Genomic DNA, 19,344 nt, shown 5'->3' with positions numbered 1-19,344 from the left:
AATACATTAATATTAAACTTGGTTAAAATCAGTATTTCCTGCAGGTTGATTATGTGGGTTTGTGCCTCTATAGCTTACCGCAGTGGAAGCTGTGAATGCTGGTGTCTAGCATGGACGTGGACATGACACATGGACATAGACATGGACAACAAAAGCTTTGCCATTATCTAAGCCTAAGCTCCACCTGTCTGGAAGCCTAAGCAGATCCTTGACCTCAGGAAGAGTGGTGACCACAGGGAGCATTCATTTAACCACTCTGGTCTCAAATTATGGGTGTGATTCTGTGGTAACATCTTTGCCTGTGACACTTCACTGCATTCAGTGATTTTTGCCCACTGATTTTTTCACTGCAGATCCAACATGATAATCAATATAAGCATGATAATATAACATAATAATGATAACATAACATGAAATAGCATAATGATGATATTGATAATGATAACGTAACATGATATAGCATGATCAGTATACCATGATAATTAATATAAGCAACACACAGAGTTCTGAGAAAAGCCTTGAGAATCCACAAGAGCAATAAATAACCCGAAAGAAATACAAAATACAAGAGAAAGAGTCAAAATACCTCATGATATTTTTTGACTGTTTTCCCTGACATGCACGTGCAGGATTTCCAGCTCGAAGTCCCACAGCCACAGTTTCCTCCACAGCGCTGGACAAGGAGGCAGCGGGGGAAGAAAACTACATTTGTCAGCTTCAGTTCCTCCCTTAAATTGACAGAGTAGTTTCTTGGAGTGCAGCTATAACGTTTCACATCATCATTCAACCTGTCCAGGTCAACTGCAATGCAAAAGAAGTTTCATTAGTAGGATTCGAGTGGGACATTGCATTGGTTTATACCACTCCCAAGGCAACTGATAACACAAAGTGATGTGGCACTGGTTGGAAAATATGTGAAGTATAGCAGTAATTTCTGGTCAGATAAACATAAATTCACCAATTTGAAAACATTTCAGATGGCCATCCGGGCTCTCATCCTGCTTCCACTGACTCTCATACAGGGCTCACACTGACTATAAGGCTGTGGGGAAGGCTTGCAGTAAAATATTGGCCTGAAAGTTGAAGTTGGGTTATTTTATTCGCTCTGTCATGAATCTGCTGGATCCCTGGGTGTGAGATTCCACCTCTGCTACTGTCTTCCTCCCCATGCTTACACCTGGCTTCCTTAGATGATGAGTTCTTTTCTGTTATTATGAGTTTAACGCTTTTTGCCTAACTGCAGGCATACAAAATGCAAACAGTTGAACCAAGGCTCTTCTTGTGGTCAGTAGAGAAAAATCTTTGGAGAGTGATTCATCCCTTCCTCAAAAGGGCATTTAAGACAGGTGGCATGATTTGCTTTTTCAAGTTGTCTGTCTGTATTTTTTATGGATAAAAGTCCAGATAACTCTCCTTTAGATGGAGAAATCAATCTAGGCAATATTAATTTCAGCTGGCAAATGCTACTATAATAGGCAAATAAATGCAATTAAAACTAATGATCTTCATTGAATGCCAGTAGTTGGTTGATGTTTAAATGCCTGGTGTCTCTGTGAGATGTGTCACGAAAACAAGTAGTAAAGCCAACCATAAAAATAACTTATAGACTCTCAACTGTGAGTTTAAGTGCTGCTTCTAGCTTTAGCTTGCAAAGCTAAAACAAACTAAAAAAATACCACCCTTCCATAAATCCATTTTCCACTATTGTAACACAGATAAAAATAACAGTTATAATGACTTTATTTCTATAGAAGTTTTCTGATTTCTTTTCCCCTCCTTTTTTACTTTCTTCTTCTCCTTAGGATTATGTCCACCAACTAAGTGCTCAAAAGCTCAATAACTCATTCAGAATTGGAGTACATGAGAACTTGTGTTGAGAAGTGAGGTTCTCTGGGCTGAAACAGAGAACAAGAAAGAAAATGAAAATGCATTTTGAGCTCATGGAGCTTGAAAGCTGAAGAATTCATTTTGCTCTGATTCAAATCTTCAACTTTCCGAAAAAAATTGGGAAACTGGAAACCAGAAACATGGTATATAACTGACAAATCAATAATTTTATGAACATTATTTTTTAAAAGACAAGGAAACTACATTCAAAATATAAATTAAGCTGAAGGAAGGAAAATAACGGACTTGATGGTGCAGCAGATTAAAAATAGTCCTTTCCCACTCCAAAAAGTATTTTCTAACAGATATACCAACAGGAAAACAGGAATGGTTCAAATGAGAAACAAGGGTGTGGTGTTTGTAAGCATAACAGATTTTCATGCGCATGTTTAATAGCTCAACACCATTTCTGGTCCTGAGTGTAGCTAAGTGTGTGCTTTACTATAAACATGTGAAAACCTCCAACAAAGGCAGGAGCACTACAACACTTCATACCTTCTGTGACTCAGCCCTTGTCAACATCACAAAGTAAATAGTGTAAAAAGCTGTGATTTGTAAATATCATGCACCTTGATATTATGGCCTGGAGATATTCACAAGGCAGATATGCAAGAGGCAAAGGTACGTAAATGCCTTGAGTGCTACTGTACAATACCAGAGAAGCTTCACTTTTCTGGCAAGGTGTTATTTCAGTCAAAAGGAATTTAGCAGATAAATTGCGATTTTATAGCAATTGTGATACATCTCACCATGAAATCTCAGAGGTTTTCTCCAGAGAACTAGTATCTCTCCAAAAGAGGTATAGATCATCCTCCTGATATAAGCACAAAATCAATGGGGCTGCTGGTATACTCATGCACTGGGAGAAAAATTCACTCCAAATGTCCACAGCCAGGACTTAGAAGTCCAGAGAATATTGATTTATTTGTTTTAACAGATGATATTTTATTCTCTGCTGTCATTCTCCACAGCCACTTCTTTTCATTGCAGGCTCTCAAACTAATTCTTCTTGCAGGGAAGTGATTGCCACTCCTCTAAACATTCTCATCACAACCTTTGCCATCAGCTTTGCTTACCGATAAAGCAAAGAGGTATCTGGCTACTCTTCATTTCAGATGATTGATGTGAAAGAAAAAATAACCAAAGGAATATATTTTGCCTTCATGAATAGTGAGATTTCTGGAGGGGAAAGCCTGGATCACCCACACTCTGGCACTGCAGCAATTTAGGGGAATGGATACTGATATGAGCAGGCTCCTGTTGGGGAAGGCTAGCCATGGACTAGGACAGCACTTGCTGCTGGTGCATCTCTAGACAGAATAAAATGCTCAAAGGCTTAATGCAACCTGTGATTGCAATGCTTCCTGCTGAGGTGGCACAAAAAACAAGGCTTCCAGCGACAAACTGGTCATTAAAGAGGTCCCAGACCCAGGTCACATGAACTGACATCTGTGTCTGGGAGAAGATGTCCTGAGGACTGAACAAAAGTTGCTCTTTCACAGATGAAACTTCCCTTAGGCTCAACGGTCCTACTTCCTGCATTGAACTGATACCTATTATCACTGCTGTGTTATCAACACTGAAATGAGTCTTTGTAATGAGACTGGCAGAGCGGGAAAGCACCAACGTTTAAAGGACCAGGGTGGGGGGGCTTTCCTGCAGAGAGCATATTATATCCATCACCATGCTACACATATTCGCTTCAGTACTTAAGCTGCTCAATTTAAATGGAAGGGGTGACCTGGCAAAAGGCTTTCACTGGAGGGAAGGCTTTGCTAACTAGCATTCAAAAGCCTAGTTTTGATGACTTTCAGAAGTCTTTGCAGGGTCTCTTAGGCTGTAGCTGAGTCAGTACTGCGGAGAGCTGTTGACTTGCTTGAAGCATAGGAGGGAATAACCAGACAATTAGGATAATTTTTTCCTCTATGCAGTATGAAGGAGTCAGCTATTTTTGATGAGGGCTCAAAACATTTTTCTGGACACATTCTTTAGGAATTCTGAAATCAGCCAGTAGCAAAATACATTTTATTTAGTGTATCTTTCTATTATGAACTATTTTTGAAAAATCTATGGGAAATCTTCCAATGGAAAATTGTGTGAATTCTCCTTGGTTTCATACTCAAGACATTCTGATACTTACATATCAGCAGTTTTTGGGACCTCAAATCCCAGAGTTATCAGTTAAGATGTGAATTCTCTGCATTTAGCATATCTTGAGTATCAGAGTCCAGAGTGAAATGGGCAAATATAATAACAGAAAGGTCTTATTTTAGTGATGCTATAAAATAAATATAAATAATGTATATATAAAAATAAATATATATAATATATAATAAATAATAATAAATATATAAAATAAATAACTGTAAGCAGACAAGTAAATACTAAATAAAGAGTTTAAGAGATAATCAAGTCATCATAAAAATTCATCTTGAGGTAAACATGCTCTTTTTGACTCTGCTCTACAGAAATCTGATGCTTGATGGGATAAGGTAAGTGCACGATGTCTTCTCTGAACAGTATATACTGTACTCCAGTAATATCACACGACACCAAAGAACAATTCCCATTGCCTAATTAGCTTTAGCCCACAGTTTGTGGCCTCCTAAACAAAGAACACATTTTGCTCTGAAGAACTCTCTCTGCTGAAAGTTTCAATGTGCTTTTTTCCCCATCTTGGGATTGTTTTATTGTCTGGAGCCAGTCCATTTCCTCATCCATATAACAATGAGATTTTACAGTACAGTCAGTTTCATGCATCACTTCACTGCTGTGACTAAAATGTAACCGAGCCTTGGTGTGATTGGTGTGAAATCCTGCTGCTTTACTTATCAAGGACTGAAACCACTGGAGTCCTTAATTTAAAACTAGAACTAAAAGGTTCTGTAGACTGGATGCAAATAACTTCAAAGTATTATTACAGAATGTCTGCATCAGAGATTCAATTTAAAGGCAAGGGAAACATAAAAAGATGCACTGGAGCAGTAAGTTGGATACTTGGGCTACTGTGTTTGCCCCTTTCTCCCCTGCAAATCCTATACGTCAGTCCATCCTCATTTCACATAGCACTAAGGAATGTGCTTACCTTATAACATTTTTCTTAATCAGAAGTAAGCACTGAAATCAAGGACTCTAGTAATACCATGTCTTATTCAGCAGGGACAACCTTAAAGATCAGAGGTGAGAAAACCTGTGCTGCTGGTCATTGATAAATTTTAAAAAGACAGGTAGTCTGTTAGGGTTTCTTTTAACACTTTAGCCGTTCCAAATTCATGCATGGCCCTAACATCAACATGTCTGAACATTTTACACTTTTTTTGTGCATCAGCCCCAGACCAGAAGTGAAGTGTAAGAAGTGGTAGCCACCTTGTCAGGGTATTCCTATAACACATCAAGACCATTTACAAGAAAGGCAAGAAGGATTCAGGAAGGTGCAGACCAGTCAGCCTAGCCTCACTTCATGGTAAAATTGAGGAGTAAATCCAGCTGGAAGCAAAGCCCAAGCACGTGAAAGACAAGAGGGTGACTTGGAACAGCCAGCATGGATTTTCCAAGTGGAAATTGTGACTGACCAATCTGAGAGTCTTCTATGATGAGACAACTGCCTTGCTGGATGAGGTGAAAGCAGCAAAGGCCCCTGCTGATTTTTGACAGCACCCTTGCAGCCAAACTGCTGAGATATAATGGGATAGATGGACTACAAATTGAATAGATAACCAGAAGGTCCAAGGGGCTTGAACAAAGGGATCAGCAATTCCAAACACAACTGGTGGCTGGTTACTAGCAATATTCCCCAGGGGATAATGCTGGGGTCAGTACTACTAAAGATCTTCAGAAATTACCCAAACAATGGAATTGTGTGAATCCCCAGCAAGTTTGTGAGTGACATCAAATTGTGGGAAGCTGTCCATGCCCTGCAGGGCTGCCTTTCAGAAGTACCTCAGCAGGCTGCAGAAATGTGTTGGCAAGAACGTCATGAGGTCCAGTGATGACAAATGGAAATCCCTTCACCTGACATGCATCAGTCCAGATATGCAGGGTTCAGTTCTAGTTTGACTCTCATGCTTTTCCATGTGTGGCTTACAGCTTGTAACAGAGGTCATGCTGCTGTTTTCATTTTGATTCTTGGCTTTAAAAGCCTTCTCCTATAGAGCATGGAACTTCCCAGAGACCTATGAACATATTGCACCCATTATCCACAGCATTGACGTTCCACTAGCATAAAGGTTTGTTCCAGGACTGTGTCAGGTAGAGCAGAGGTGCTGTACAAGCAGTCAAAGACATTCAGAGCAGTGCTGCAGCTGACCGATGCTATGGTGTGGTTGAAACAGAACTGGAAAATTCAGTCCCATACATATGGTAAACAGTCACATTGTCCACTGGTTAAATCACCTAAATTCACTGACACTGATGAATTTATTCTTCTCCACACTGAATTTTGATCAAACCCTGTGGCTTTTAGTTTTCAACACACATGGCTGATGGTAATCACTGTTCTACTACACGTGCTTAATGACACCACAAAGAGCACTTTGTTGAATATATCTGAAAACTTTGGAATCTTTCCAAGTCTTTCTTGTGGGAGCTGGGGAGAAGATGCTGCAATTCAGATTTACTACAGAATCACAATGCCAAGACAAACCTCCTCAATACAGCAACTATTATTTTAGAAGAATGAGATATCAAAATTTCAGTGAAATTATAGCTATCCGCATGAAACAAGGTTCACAATATATGGGCCTATTATGGACTGGCAAACCAATTATCAGCTGTGGTATGGGTCAAGTAGTAAAAGCGGGCCAAACCATCAGTGTCATAAACTTCATCAAAATCAATGGAATTGAAAAGCTTATTCCAGTGACAAATGACATGCTGCAAGTTTCACTAGCATTTTAAAAAGGGATTTAATAAGAAAAGCTTCCACTGTAGTGCCCGACAATAGTGTCATGTAAAACATGAGGGAAAATCTCATGTGTCACAGAAGGGAAGAGTATGGATGCAGATCTGAATTAGACTGTGAAATTAATGAATTTGTGTAGCTTGAATGCAACAGACAACTTCGTTCCCAACTGAAGAAGGGTGGAAGCCTCTGTTTTTTAAGCACAAGAAATATTTAAATTAGCAGGTATTTGAAAAGCTGTTCCATCTACTGTAATATTCACATTTGTCATGAATGAGAGGGCATTCAGCATTCATAATGCCTGCACTCCCTGTCTGATGCACTGAAATTTGTTGGCAGCCATCCCAGAACCTTTCAAGAAAGAGTATCTGGACATTTGAAGTAATTTTTTGGCCACTGTTTGCAAACCTCTGAGAAATTACATTCCTGAGTTAAAATTTTAGCTTCTTGCTAGACCATTTTAAGTAGTGACAATTAAAACCTAATGTCAAGGACATGGTGAAACCTGCCTGATCTTGGGGAACCTGTTTGGCAGTGGACAGCAAAAACATTCCATGAAGACTTGTGGTCTCTTCTTGCAACTCCCCTTCTAGAGAACAGTGTGGCTATGCCAGGAAGTGTTTATTTATTTAATTTGCAAAACTGTCATTGCAATCAGATGTTATTGCAGGAATGTCCCACCTGATTAATTTATTCTGATAGCCAAAGACTTCTTGCATACCATTTCCCAAAAAGAAAATGAGCTCAGAGCTGTCTGTAGGCTTGTTCATTACCAGAATGTATCTATCCACATGTTATGCTCCTTCCTAAACTTATCTGCGAAAAAAACCTTCCGTTTTAAAGATGACCTCTTTATCTAGGCACCATCCCCTAGACATTTGGATCTAATTCTACAATAAGAAACAGTGAACTTTTACTTTCACAGAAAGAGGTCTTTTAAAAATTATAAAGCCTTTTTCAATTAGATGTAAAACTTCAGAGTGAACAACAAAAGATAAATGCAAACAAGCATGTGGGAAACGTTAAATGATGCTTAATTGATGGCTGGAACTGTTTACAACAGTATCTCTGAGGAACTCTTCTAACATTATCAAGCAGACACATTGATGCTTTCAAAAATTTAATCTGTAGGATGAAGAGGTTTCCTTCAAACATGTCTGAGTGCTCCTTATGACTCTCTAAAAGAATAGAGACTTGTTTGTCTAGATGTTCAACATAATAGTAGAGTATGGCTGTTTTCTATTTTTATATCTACCCGTGGTTTTGCTAAGAACAGTATTAACTAACCCAATAGTCAGTGATATCCTTCTAGACATGGTTTATATTTGCAATAGTCAAACTACTATGATACTGAGGTCAGCTACAACAATTTACAGAAATGAAAAAGGAATTATTCTCAGGGATATACTTTATTTGGTATGACTTCCTGTTTTCCTAAGATTCTAGGATAAACTTAAGGCTGAATAGTCATACTTTCAGAGATACTAAAATGCGGCAACAGCTAACAGACCTTTTTGAATTTATTTACAACTGCTGCAAAGGTAATTTGAAACATCTACTTGTCATATTTTCACATAGGAGGTGTACACTGTAGTTTCTAGCTTATACAAGGCTTCTCATTTAAGGATTTTGAAAATGTGAATGTGTGTCTTCCCCTTTCTTCTCTGTCCTTCCAGTCTGGGTTTCACTGTGATTTTACAGTTGACTTCTACTGGAGTGGTTAACAGCAAACCTCACTGAACATATGTAGAATTAAATTTAAAACTTCATGTGATTATTAGCGAGACACACCTGACACCAATATCTCACTTCAATAGTGTAAATAGAAAAAAACACATTTTATTCAATAGAGTTGCGTCAGTGTTGCAGAAGTGTGAGATCAGATTTTGTAGACTGAATGGAGTTATCATGCATACAGATTTAATCAAGACACTCTTAATATTAAGGTCTTTGCAGGTGGTATCCTGGGAGGGATCAATCTTATAACTGTGTATATATATATATATATATGTATATGTTTATACACATATATACATGATGGGAGGGAGTTAAGAAGATGGAGCCAGAGTCTTTGAAAGGACAAGAGGTATTGGACACAAATTGTAACACAGGAAAACTTATTTAAATGTTTAAGAAATTTTTTTTTGTTTGTTTGGTTGGTTGGTTGGTTTCTTTGTTTGTTTGTTTTTGTTACAAATGTGGTCAGACACATGTTGTCCAGAAAGGTTGCAGGATCTCCATCCTTGAAGATGCTCAAAACTTGACTGGACATGGTCCCAAGCAACCTGCTGTTAGTGAAACTGCCTTGAGCAGGGAGGTTAGACAAGAAAATCTCCTGATGCACCCTCCCCCGCCCCCCTTCATCTATTCTGTGATTAGCTATGCTAAAATACAGTACTTCTTATTTCCTTGACCCTGACTCTTATCTTTGTGGATCACTTGTGGGTGATGTGATAGTTGGAGGCCATCTTGGGCATAGTGATCACAAGATGAGTTTTCAGTTCTTGGAGAAGTATGGAGGGGGATGGTAGAACTGCTACCTTGAACTTCCAGAGGGCAAACAGACCTATTTAGGAGGCTGGTTGGCAGAGTCCCTTGGGAGACAGTACTGAAGGAAAAAGGAGTCCAGGAAGACTGGACATTGTTCAAGAAGGAGATCTTAGAGATGCAGGAGCATGCTGTCCCCTTGTGCCAAAAGACGAGTCACCTGGGAAGAAAACCAACCTGGCTGAACAGAGAGTTTCTGCTGGAACTTGGCAATAAAAGGAGACTTTATAACCTATGGAAGAAGGGGCAGGCAACTCAGGAGGACACAAGGAGGTAATGGGATTATGCAGGGAGAAAATTAGAAAGGCTAAAGCCCAAGTAGAACTTGATCTGGCTACTGCTGTGAAAGACAATAAAAAATGTTTCTATACATCAGCAACAAAGGGAGGGCTAAGGAGAATCTCCATCCTTTATTGGATACAGGTGGAAACATAGTGACAAAAGATGAGGAAAAGTCTCAGGTACTAAATGCCTTCTTTGCCTCAGTCTTTAATAGCAAAACCATTTGTTCTCTGTGTACTTGGCCCCCTGAGCTGGAAGACAGGGACAGGGAGCAGAATGAAGCCCCAGTAACCCAAGGAGAAATGGTTAGCGATCTGTTACACTGCTTAGACACACATAAGTCTATGGGGCAAGATGGGATCCATCCAAAGGTACTAAGGTAGCTGGCAGAGGTGCTCACAAAGGTACTTACAATTTTTTGTAATATGAGAAGTCCTGGCTAATGGGGGAGGTCTCAGTTGACTGAAGGTTAGCAAATGTGACTCCCACCTACAAGAAGGGTGGGAAGAAGGATCTGAGGAACTATAGGCCTGTCAGACTGATCTTGGTGCCAGGAAAGGTTATGGAGCAGATCATCCTGAGTGCCACCACATGGCATATACAGGACAACCAGGTGATCAGGCCCAGTCAGCATGGGTTTAGGAAAGGCAGATCCTGCTTGACTAACCTGATCTCCTTCTATGACAAGGTGACTCACTTAGTGGATTAGGGAAAGGCCGTGGATGTTTTCTACTTAGACTTTAGTGAAGCCTTTGACACTGTTTCCCACAGCATTCTCCTGGAGAAGCTGTCTGCTTATGGCTTGGACAAGCATAATCTTCGCTGGGTAAAAAACAGGTGGATGGCCAGGCCCAAAGAGTTGAGGTGAATGGATTCAAATCCAGCTGATGGCCAGTCGCAAGTGGTGTTCCCCAGGGCTCAGTATTTGGGCCAGTTCTTAATCAAAGATCTGAACCAGGGGATTGAGTGTACCCTCAGTAAGTTTGGAGACAACACCAAATTGGACAGGAGAGTTGCTCTGCTTCAGGGTAGGAAGGCTCTACAGAGGGATTTAGACTGGCTGGATCCATGAGCTGAGGCCAATTGAATGAGGTTTAACAAGATCAAGTGCCAGGTCCTTGCACTTGGCTCACAGCAACCCTAAGCAGCACTACAGGCTCAGGGAAAAGTGGCTGGCAAGCTGCCTGGTAGAAAAGGACCTGGGGGTGTTGGTGAATGGTCAGCTGAACATGAGCCAGCAGTGTGCCCAGGTGGCCAAAAAGGCCAACAGCATCCTGGCTAGTATCAGAAATAGTGTGGTCAGCAGGACTGGGGAAGTGATTGTCTCACTGTACTTCGCACTGATGAGGCCTCACCTCAAATCTTGTGTTCAGTTTTGGGACCCTCACTACAAGAAAGACATTGAGGTGCTGGAGAGAGTTCAGAGAAGGGCAACAAAGCTGTGAAGGGTTTGGAGCAAAAGTCTTGTGAAAAGCAGCTGAGGAAACTGTGGCTGTTTAGCCTGGAGAAAAGGAGGCTGAAGGGAGACCTTATTGCTGTCTACAACTACCTGAAAGGAGGTTGTAGTGAGCTGGACGTGAGTCTCTTCTCCCAAGTAAGTGACAGGACAAGAGTAAATGGCGTCAAGTTTAGATTGGAGGTTTAGATTGGATATTAAGAAAAATTTCTTCACTTCAAGGATTGTTGAGCATGGGAACAGGCTGTCCAGGGAAGTGGTGAAGTCACCATCCCTGGAGGTGTTTAAAAGATATGTAGATGCAGCGCTTAAGGACATGGATTAGTGGTGGACTTAGCAGTGTTAGGTTTGAGGTTGGACTCAATGATCTCCAAGGTCTGTTCCAACCTAAATGATTCTCTGATTCTATAATTCTAATCTATGATTAACAAAAGATACCATTTAAATGTCATTTATAACATATTGCTGTTATCAGAATTGGTATTCAGCAACACCGTCTCCTAAGCTCAGTTTTGTGGCACAATTTGGTATGGGCAGAGACTTGGATGGGAGCAAAATCATTAGTGATTCATCTATACCATTTATATGACATGTTCAGAAAATGCTGTGAAAGATTAGCAGAGATTACATCAAATTGTTCTAATATGCCTCAGGGCTGTTCTAACTAAGGATAAAGAATAAAACCCAAGCTGGAAGCAGAAACAGATATCTGAAATAAATGATGATATAATCTATTGCTCTCTCTGCTGCAAGGTTATCCCAGTGCCTATAAACATTCCTTGGAGATTCACAGTGTCTGTTTAAAAGCCACCAAGCATTTCTAATTTAAGGACTTGTTAAAGCTATTCCCTACTTATGACATCATCCAAGAACAAGCCTTTAATCTTATCAAAAGTTTATGACTAAGTAAAAATTCTTAACTTAAATTTTAAAGGATTTGATTGTGGTGAGGTACTTTTGTACAGAGGGCCAGTAACAGTCAGGGAATTCAGCCTTCATTTTGAAGACAAATGAAAAACTGATAGAAAACATCTTTCCTTATTCCTGTAACAAAGACAGGAACAAAAAAAACCCTATTAAAGTAAATCAAGTGTTAAAATAATAACTGGAAAACTTTTTATGTCTATTACAGTGTCTTTGTTACCCAAGTAGCTGAATTACATTTATACTCAATGAAGAAAGGTTTATGTATTTAAATTTTCCAAGCACTACCAGATCAGAATGATACCTGTAGCCTGCATAATAAGCATCAATAAAGCAGCAAATGCTATTTTATATATACATGGTTATTTAAACATATGGGGTACTAAGCCAAATGTGATCTGAGCATCAAATGAAATCTGGAGAGCAACACCAGTATAGGATCCAGTTTTCTAATCAGCTTCCATTAGAATAAAAACAGACCCTTTATTCCTTTTGTATACATGTCTGTCAGTGCCAAATCCAGCCTGGGAATAAGGGGGACACAGCTCATGTTTCACAGACCTCTAAATGAGATCAAACTGATCTCAGAAGTGATGCAGTGGCAGTTAGGTGACGTTTTTCACAAAACATGTGCTATTGTGGTTGCCTGAAATTTCTGATGTGCTGAGATGGAAAAGTAAAGGGGTTCAGTTTTCAGCAGATGGGGGTGCTCAGGGCTTTGCTGCAGATTCCTTTGAAGTGTTGTGTCAGCCAATGTGTCTTGGAAACTGCAGGCCAAGGTGGTTGGGTGTCTACTAATACGTCATATATGCCTGAGGTCATTCTCCTGCACAAGGTTCAGCAGCTGTAGGACAGCCCACATCCCTGCCACTAACCTCTTACTCTCCACAACAAAGCGGTCACATGCAAACTGCCCACCAGGAAAGGCAGCTGGTCTCTGCCAACTCCTGGTTCATGCTCAGCAATGACCTGGGAAAATGACACATGACCTGGGAAAATTACACTTGGCCTGGGACAAAACTAAGAAGAGACCAGGCTGACAATTTAACAATATGATGATTGGATATCAGGGCCTGGGAACACTCCTCAACGCTGTTTTTTGTAATATAGATGCATCATGTATGGCCCTTTTAAGATCAAAGCCTCATCAGGTGATAGCAAGTAAGTTATGAACATAGAATTAAAATCCTCTCTCCCTGCTTAGCACATGCTTAACATAGCAGGGGTAGGATTTGAGATGCAAAGAAACAGTAGATTGCGCAGAATCAGAACTGTGACATTATAATTTTAAAGTTATAAAGAAGAATTATTCTAAATACATAATTTGGAAATGGAAGACAATATTGAGAAATAAAATAAAAGATTTCACCCCAGATCTTCTGTGAAAACCACAGCAATTGTCACCTTGAAGAACCCTAACATACCTCCTAGATCTGCAATTGCACATAAAGGGTACTTTCATCAGGCCCTTCAGTGCACGGTTGCCCCAGAGCACCACCTTCTCTTCTAAATAGTGTTTCCTTTTCATTGTGGGTTTGAACTGTTAGCTTAGCATCCCTTCAGTTTACCATTTGGTGAGTGACTTGACCTAACAGAAGGAAGCAAGAAACTTAACCCAGAAATGTGTGCTTTGCTCATTTACAAAGATGTTAAACCATAATAATGTTCGCAGCGAACATAATGAAAAACAGTGAGATGTTCACATCCTAAAAAACCAGCTGCACATACAGGTGTCTGCACCAGATGCTTCCCTAAGCACAATGTGATAAAAGTGATTATTCCTTACTCAACAGAGAACAATCCCTAAGCAGGGTATTTAAAGGAGGATGATAGTGCAGGTAATTAGGAGCCCCATGCCTTACAAACAAAGCAATGTTTAAGAGACTGAAGCTGAGAACCACCTGTCCTTTACACACAGGCCTATGTTTTTATTTGTCAATTAATCATAAAGATGGGCACTTTTCAGTCTGATTTCTCATGCAAGGTCCTGCTCAGTCAGAAAATTATTAAGGATAAAACGACTTACTCCTGGTTTTAACAGACTGTAGTTTGCCCTGTGGCTCCAACAGGAACACGAGCACCAGGATCTAATACTTGACCAATGGACATTTCTGTGAGGAGCAAAGGAATAGCCCAATCTTGCCCCAAAGTATGTGTATAGTGCCTTTTCCTACCTTTGGATTTCCTGTCATGGTAGCTCCTGCCTCGATAATGGTGTTCACTGTCTGTGTACAAATTCTCAAGATCTTCTTGCCAGGATTCTGGGTTAAAGTGCTTGAGTAGATCCTCCACTGTGTCAAATGCAGCAATGGTCTGATCCAGTGCTTCCGCCGTGAGCGTAGGGTCAGTCACTGATGGAGAGGGATAGGATACCCCCTAAGAGTGACATATATCTCAGTGTACTTGGAATAAATCGCAGCACCACTCAAAACAATTGACAACAGTTACTGAGAAACTTCTGTCATTAACGACTGAAACAGCTACTTTGGGCCATCTTTTGAAGTCCTTAGCTGGGCCAGGCTTTGTTATGCCTGTGTTTTCTTTTGGAAGGAGAAGATATACCAAGGAACTCCCAAACAAGTCCCAGAAGAGATGCAGAGAGTGGAAGCACTGCCACTGATCAACTGACAACATGCACACCCACTCTACAAAGGGGATGGTGGTTTGCACATGTACAAAGATGTAATGGAAATGTCTTTTGAAACCACTGTGATGGTCATGACCACAGAACAGAGGTGCCTTGTAGTGCAGGGCTGATGCCTTTACGGCTCCACCAGCTCTGTTGGTAAATCAATAATAGGCAGATTAGAAACTGCAGCAGAGAAAGACAAAGGCAACAAATCTAGACTGTCTTTCTTTCCCTTGTCAATTTGGACAAGAAATTTGGCTTGGTTAAAGATTTTAAAAGATGGCCCTTTATTCCCAAGAATTTGTGAAACATCAATGAATGCCAATTCTCCTACACTTTTAGCAAAACCACAAGTCACTAAGAAAAAAAGAAAAAATGCGATATTTGGATCTCAGCAATGCAAGAATGAATATTTGGATTACCAACACAGTGATACCCTTACAATTACATCATAATACCAAATGATATATTATAAAATATTATTTCTCATCCGGAAGGGCCAACTACCATTCTATGAGCTTATTTGGTTCCCTGTGGACTTCTGGTACAAGTTGATTTTGTCAGAAAGATTGCAGCAATTTCACTTTTACTGAAGAGGACTTTAAACATTTTTAATAATTGCTGTTTAGAACCACAATATTCACTACCCTGATATCACCTTTTCCCTTGTCCAAGCGCAAAGTCTAACAGTATGTCTAAACTATTACTATTAAAAACTATTAATGCAGATATGTTACTTTCTGAAAGACCACAAAAAATACTTGATTATGTCCAAGAAGAAGCATAATATAACATAAGAGCTGTTTGGGTTTTTGTCTTATAAATTGGGAGAAAAACCCCAGAAACCCTATTCTCTCATGAAAACCCAGCTCTGAAGTAATGTAGCAGAAATATGCCATTTAATATTAATGGTTCACTAAAATAAGTTTTTGCCACATCTCTGAAGTAAATGTATGTTGAACTGTTAATCTTTGTGTTTAGTTTCACTCAGTTGGCTAGTAAGGGAAAGGTCAACTCATTTGAGTAAAGTTACTCACTTGTTTGCAGAACTGTGTCCTTCAATGCTTACTAAATTAGTTTTAAAATATATATGTCTTTCAAAATAAAAAAAAATCTCTTTAATAGTAAGTTATACAACAAAAGTAACAATCCTTGATATATTACTACATATGTTTTCTGAAAGTATGGACAGTCCAAATTATTAAAAATAAGAAAGAGAAGAAATAGAAAATATTAGAATAGTATGGTCAAGAAAGCATAGCTGCATTTTACTGCTTATTGCCACCAGCACAACAAAGTTTCAGAGGGGCCACTTGTGACTGCAATGCCTCTACAATGCAGTGCTAAAAAAGACACAGTGCAAACGGCCATGAAAATTCACGACCCACTAAAAGGGAAGGCATACCTCCTGACTTCCAAGTGGCTTGGAATAGAGAGCGTAAAGGAGATGAGAGTTCCAGGAGTTGAGTAGCTCGCATCAGCAAAGTGAACATAGCGTTGTTATCCAAAACAATGATGCAGGAGAGACTGTGGTGAGCAGGCATCATGCAGTGTACTAACACAGTCTTTGAGGTTACAAAAGAAAAATGCACCCAAATGCTGCTTGCTCATTGAGGAGAGCTCAGTGGAGCTTATGGCTCACCTGTGATGCAGCCCAACACGGAAACATCAGTTCCCAACCACCTTTCAAAAGTGAGGGAGGTGGTGCAAGGATGCTGAAGAAACAGCAGCGTAAAAAGGTATGTGGCTTAGACAATGCAAGAGGGTTTTTTCATGTGTTCAACTGTGCATTTCATTACAGAAATGCAGGTCAGGCTGTGAATTTGCATGGCATTTCAAATTCATAAAGGCAGGGATTCCCCATTTTCTTTTCATATAAAATCTCCTACTCAAGAGATTTGTGCAACCTCTTTCACACACAGAAGCAAGCTTAACTTTTTCTCAGTGACAGCCAAGTCAAGAGGAATTGTTTCAACAGCTCAGATAACCTACTGGCAGCGACATCATGTGACAAGCCCAAAAGCAACTTCAAAGCTGCCAACCCAACTGCCTCTCTTTTGTCCTGCCAAGAACCAGGCACTGGCTTTAGAAGAGCTGGTGCTTGTCATAATCTGGCTTCTGAGTTCGCATCCAAAGAGAGGGCGAGAGCAAGAGTGAAATGCAGGAAGCAGTGGAGAGCAAAGATTTTCCACATTATGTACCTCTTCTATGTTTCTTAAAAGCACTGAATGCATTTTTATTTTCATGGGATGCAATGGCATCTTTTTTATCAGTGCTTTTACCCTTAGTTTCTATTCTCCCACTCTTTTATATTTTCTATCTGCATTGTCAAGCTGAAAGGCAGTTCAATTTCCATCACAGTTTTTCATTGGTCGTAATGTTAATTCACAAATAATGGAAACGAACCTAGTAAGGAGTGAATTTTGTTTTGTCTTTTTTTTCTGTGTTTGTCATGTGGGGTTAAGGGCAGAAGTATGGGGTTTAGCTTTCTGAGTAAAACAAACAAACAAAACCCAAACAAAAACAAAAACAAACCCCCAAAACAAACAAACAAAACCAAACCAACCAACCAACCAAACAAACCAAAACCCCACCCCCAAAAACATAGTTCTGTGATATGACCTCAGACAAGAAAGAATCAATTTGCTCACTCTCAGTTTTTCATTCAGAGAGTTATAATGTACCCAGATCCTAAAATGAGTGTTTGGGTTGCCTGCGGATGGAAGGGGCAGAACTGAGATCTACCATGCTGAGTATCAGCAGGGCAGTATGTCATCTTGTCAGCAACAGAGAGGTCTGAGTTTGTCCTTCCGTCCCTCAGAATTACTCAACCTCTCCACCTTATTTTCCCTAAGGATAAGAAAGGGCTAGTGAGTGCAGTGCATGCCCAGTGGAAGAAGGTATGTTTTATTAGATAGATGACAGCATGGGAAAACCAATGAAACTGAGGTTCTGCTTCTGGTTTAGCTGAAGGTTTCTTTGTGTGACCTTGGGCACCAGCTTGCTACCTGTAATACTGGTAGCGAACTTCCCTACCTGCAACACATTAACATCAACTTTTCAGAAGCAAATTATGTGAAAGATAGATACACTTTTTTTTTCAATATTAAAAGAAAAATACTGGATTATTGTTTGGCATATTGTGTGCCTTATGATGTTATGGAAGATAATTGACATGGTGTTTACCATACACTTGATCTCATTTTCATGGTTACCTGATGAGGGAGCCCTAGGCTTACATTTTCAAACATCACCTACCATATTTTTAAACAAAATATTCTATCACATAAAATTTTTTTCCAGTCCTATATTTGAATGAAAAATGAGTTTATGTCTTTCAGTAAAACAGCGGTTTAGCATCTCCTGATTGGCATATCCAGTAGATCTCAACCCTGCTAACATTTCTATTCAGGATATTCAGCACAGTTATTTCAAGGCTATCAATGCTTTATATCATGAAGGGCAAATGCCACTTGCAAACTCAAGTGTAAACACAAGTGAAGTTGGCTTCAGATCTGCTAATTTGGGCAATACAGAATTTTATCTCTACTCACTGCCTGGCTTGGACACTAATCAGTAGAGTTTACCCATATTTTATTTATTTTTCCTTCACTGGCAACTCCTGGCAGCTACTGTAACAATGGTGCCAACATGAAACCCTCTTCCATGAGAAATCCAAACATTGGTCTGAAGTCTGCTTTGAGCATTTATCCTCATGTCATGTGTTTTAAGAGGAGTTCACAAAAGCTATGACATGGTGCTGACCAGCCAGCAGAGTGCACAGAATAGAACTGTTGATATTACAGGTTCTAATGCTACATTGACATTCCCCAGCATTTAACTTTGCTGGGGAAATAAAAGAAGGGACAGATTTTTGGCCAGTGACACAAATCAAATGTAATGAAGAGAAAAAGAAAATTTTATACTGGATTAGTGGTCTTCTTTCTTCTTTTTTTTTTTTTTTTTTTCCCCCAAGTTGCATTTCACTGCTGAATATGGAGACTTCAGATATTTTATTACAAACATTTAAAAAAACCCCTCAATATTGTCAATGAAAAGCTAGATCCATTCTCCTGCCAGCCTGTTGTAAGTATAGTCTTCTATTTAGGTCAAGAATTTTTACAATTGAAAATTGTAAGGAGTTTATATCTTGCATTTTCATCTTGGCAGGACAAGTGTGAAAGCAAGAAATGTTTCCCAATGGCTGTCTCATGTGGTTACAACAGCTGATGGCATATCCTGAATATTTTCTCCTCAAAAACACACTCGTTGACTCCAGTATGAGTCGGATAAACACTTATTTCATCCTCATCCTCTGCCAAAGGTGAATACGTGGTTCCTCTGTGCCATTTTAGTGAGTTGGATTCACGTCATCCTACCAATCCATCCATGGGTAAAATAGTAACAAATTACTTACTGAGATAGAGCTTGTGACTGACTCCCAGTTGGTTTCTGAGGCTGCGTGCTGGAAATCATCCTAAGGGGAAAACCCACAGGAAAAGTCACCATTAAGGCAATGTCCTACATTAACTGCAGAACCTAAAAATTGTCTCAGCATTCAACATCTGTCACCTTTTTCAACCCTCTTGCATGCAAGAGGCCCTTGCTATGTGTCATTCCTAAGTAATGCTACTTGCATCCTTGTAAGCTTGCTGAGGCAAGGATAGGTATTATTATTATTATTATTATTATTATTATTATCTGTAATATGATATACAC

General features: G+C 39.7%; 1 protein-coding gene across 2 annotated transcripts in view; it reads right to left on the bottom strand.

The window, feature by feature from the left end:
- The window catches only part of PDGFD (platelet derived growth factor D), a 144,158-nt gene that overhangs the window by 15,646 nt on the left and 109,168 nt on the right, over positions 1–19,344 (bottom strand). For both annotated transcript variants that reach the window (XM_082074536.1, XM_082074535.1), the window contains exons 4-6: positions 19,043–19,102; positions 14,171–14,372; positions 587–801 (exon numbers count right to left, since the gene is read on the bottom strand). In XM_082074536.1, the coding sequence (XP_081930662.1) occupies positions 587–801; positions 14,171–14,372; positions 19,043–19,102 (477 nt within the window). The remainder of the gene's footprint in view (positions 1–586; positions 802–14,170; positions 14,373–19,042; positions 19,103–19,344) is intronic.

The sequence above is a fragment of the Streptopelia decaocto genome, assembly GCF_964273445.1.
Source record: "Streptopelia decaocto genome assembly, chromosome: 1".
Lineage (NCBI taxonomy): Eukaryota > Metazoa > Chordata > Aves > Columbiformes > Columbidae > Streptopelia > Streptopelia decaocto.
The sequence above is the reverse complement of the archived record's forward strand: the minus strand, read 5'-3'. Positions and strand labels throughout refer to the sequence as shown.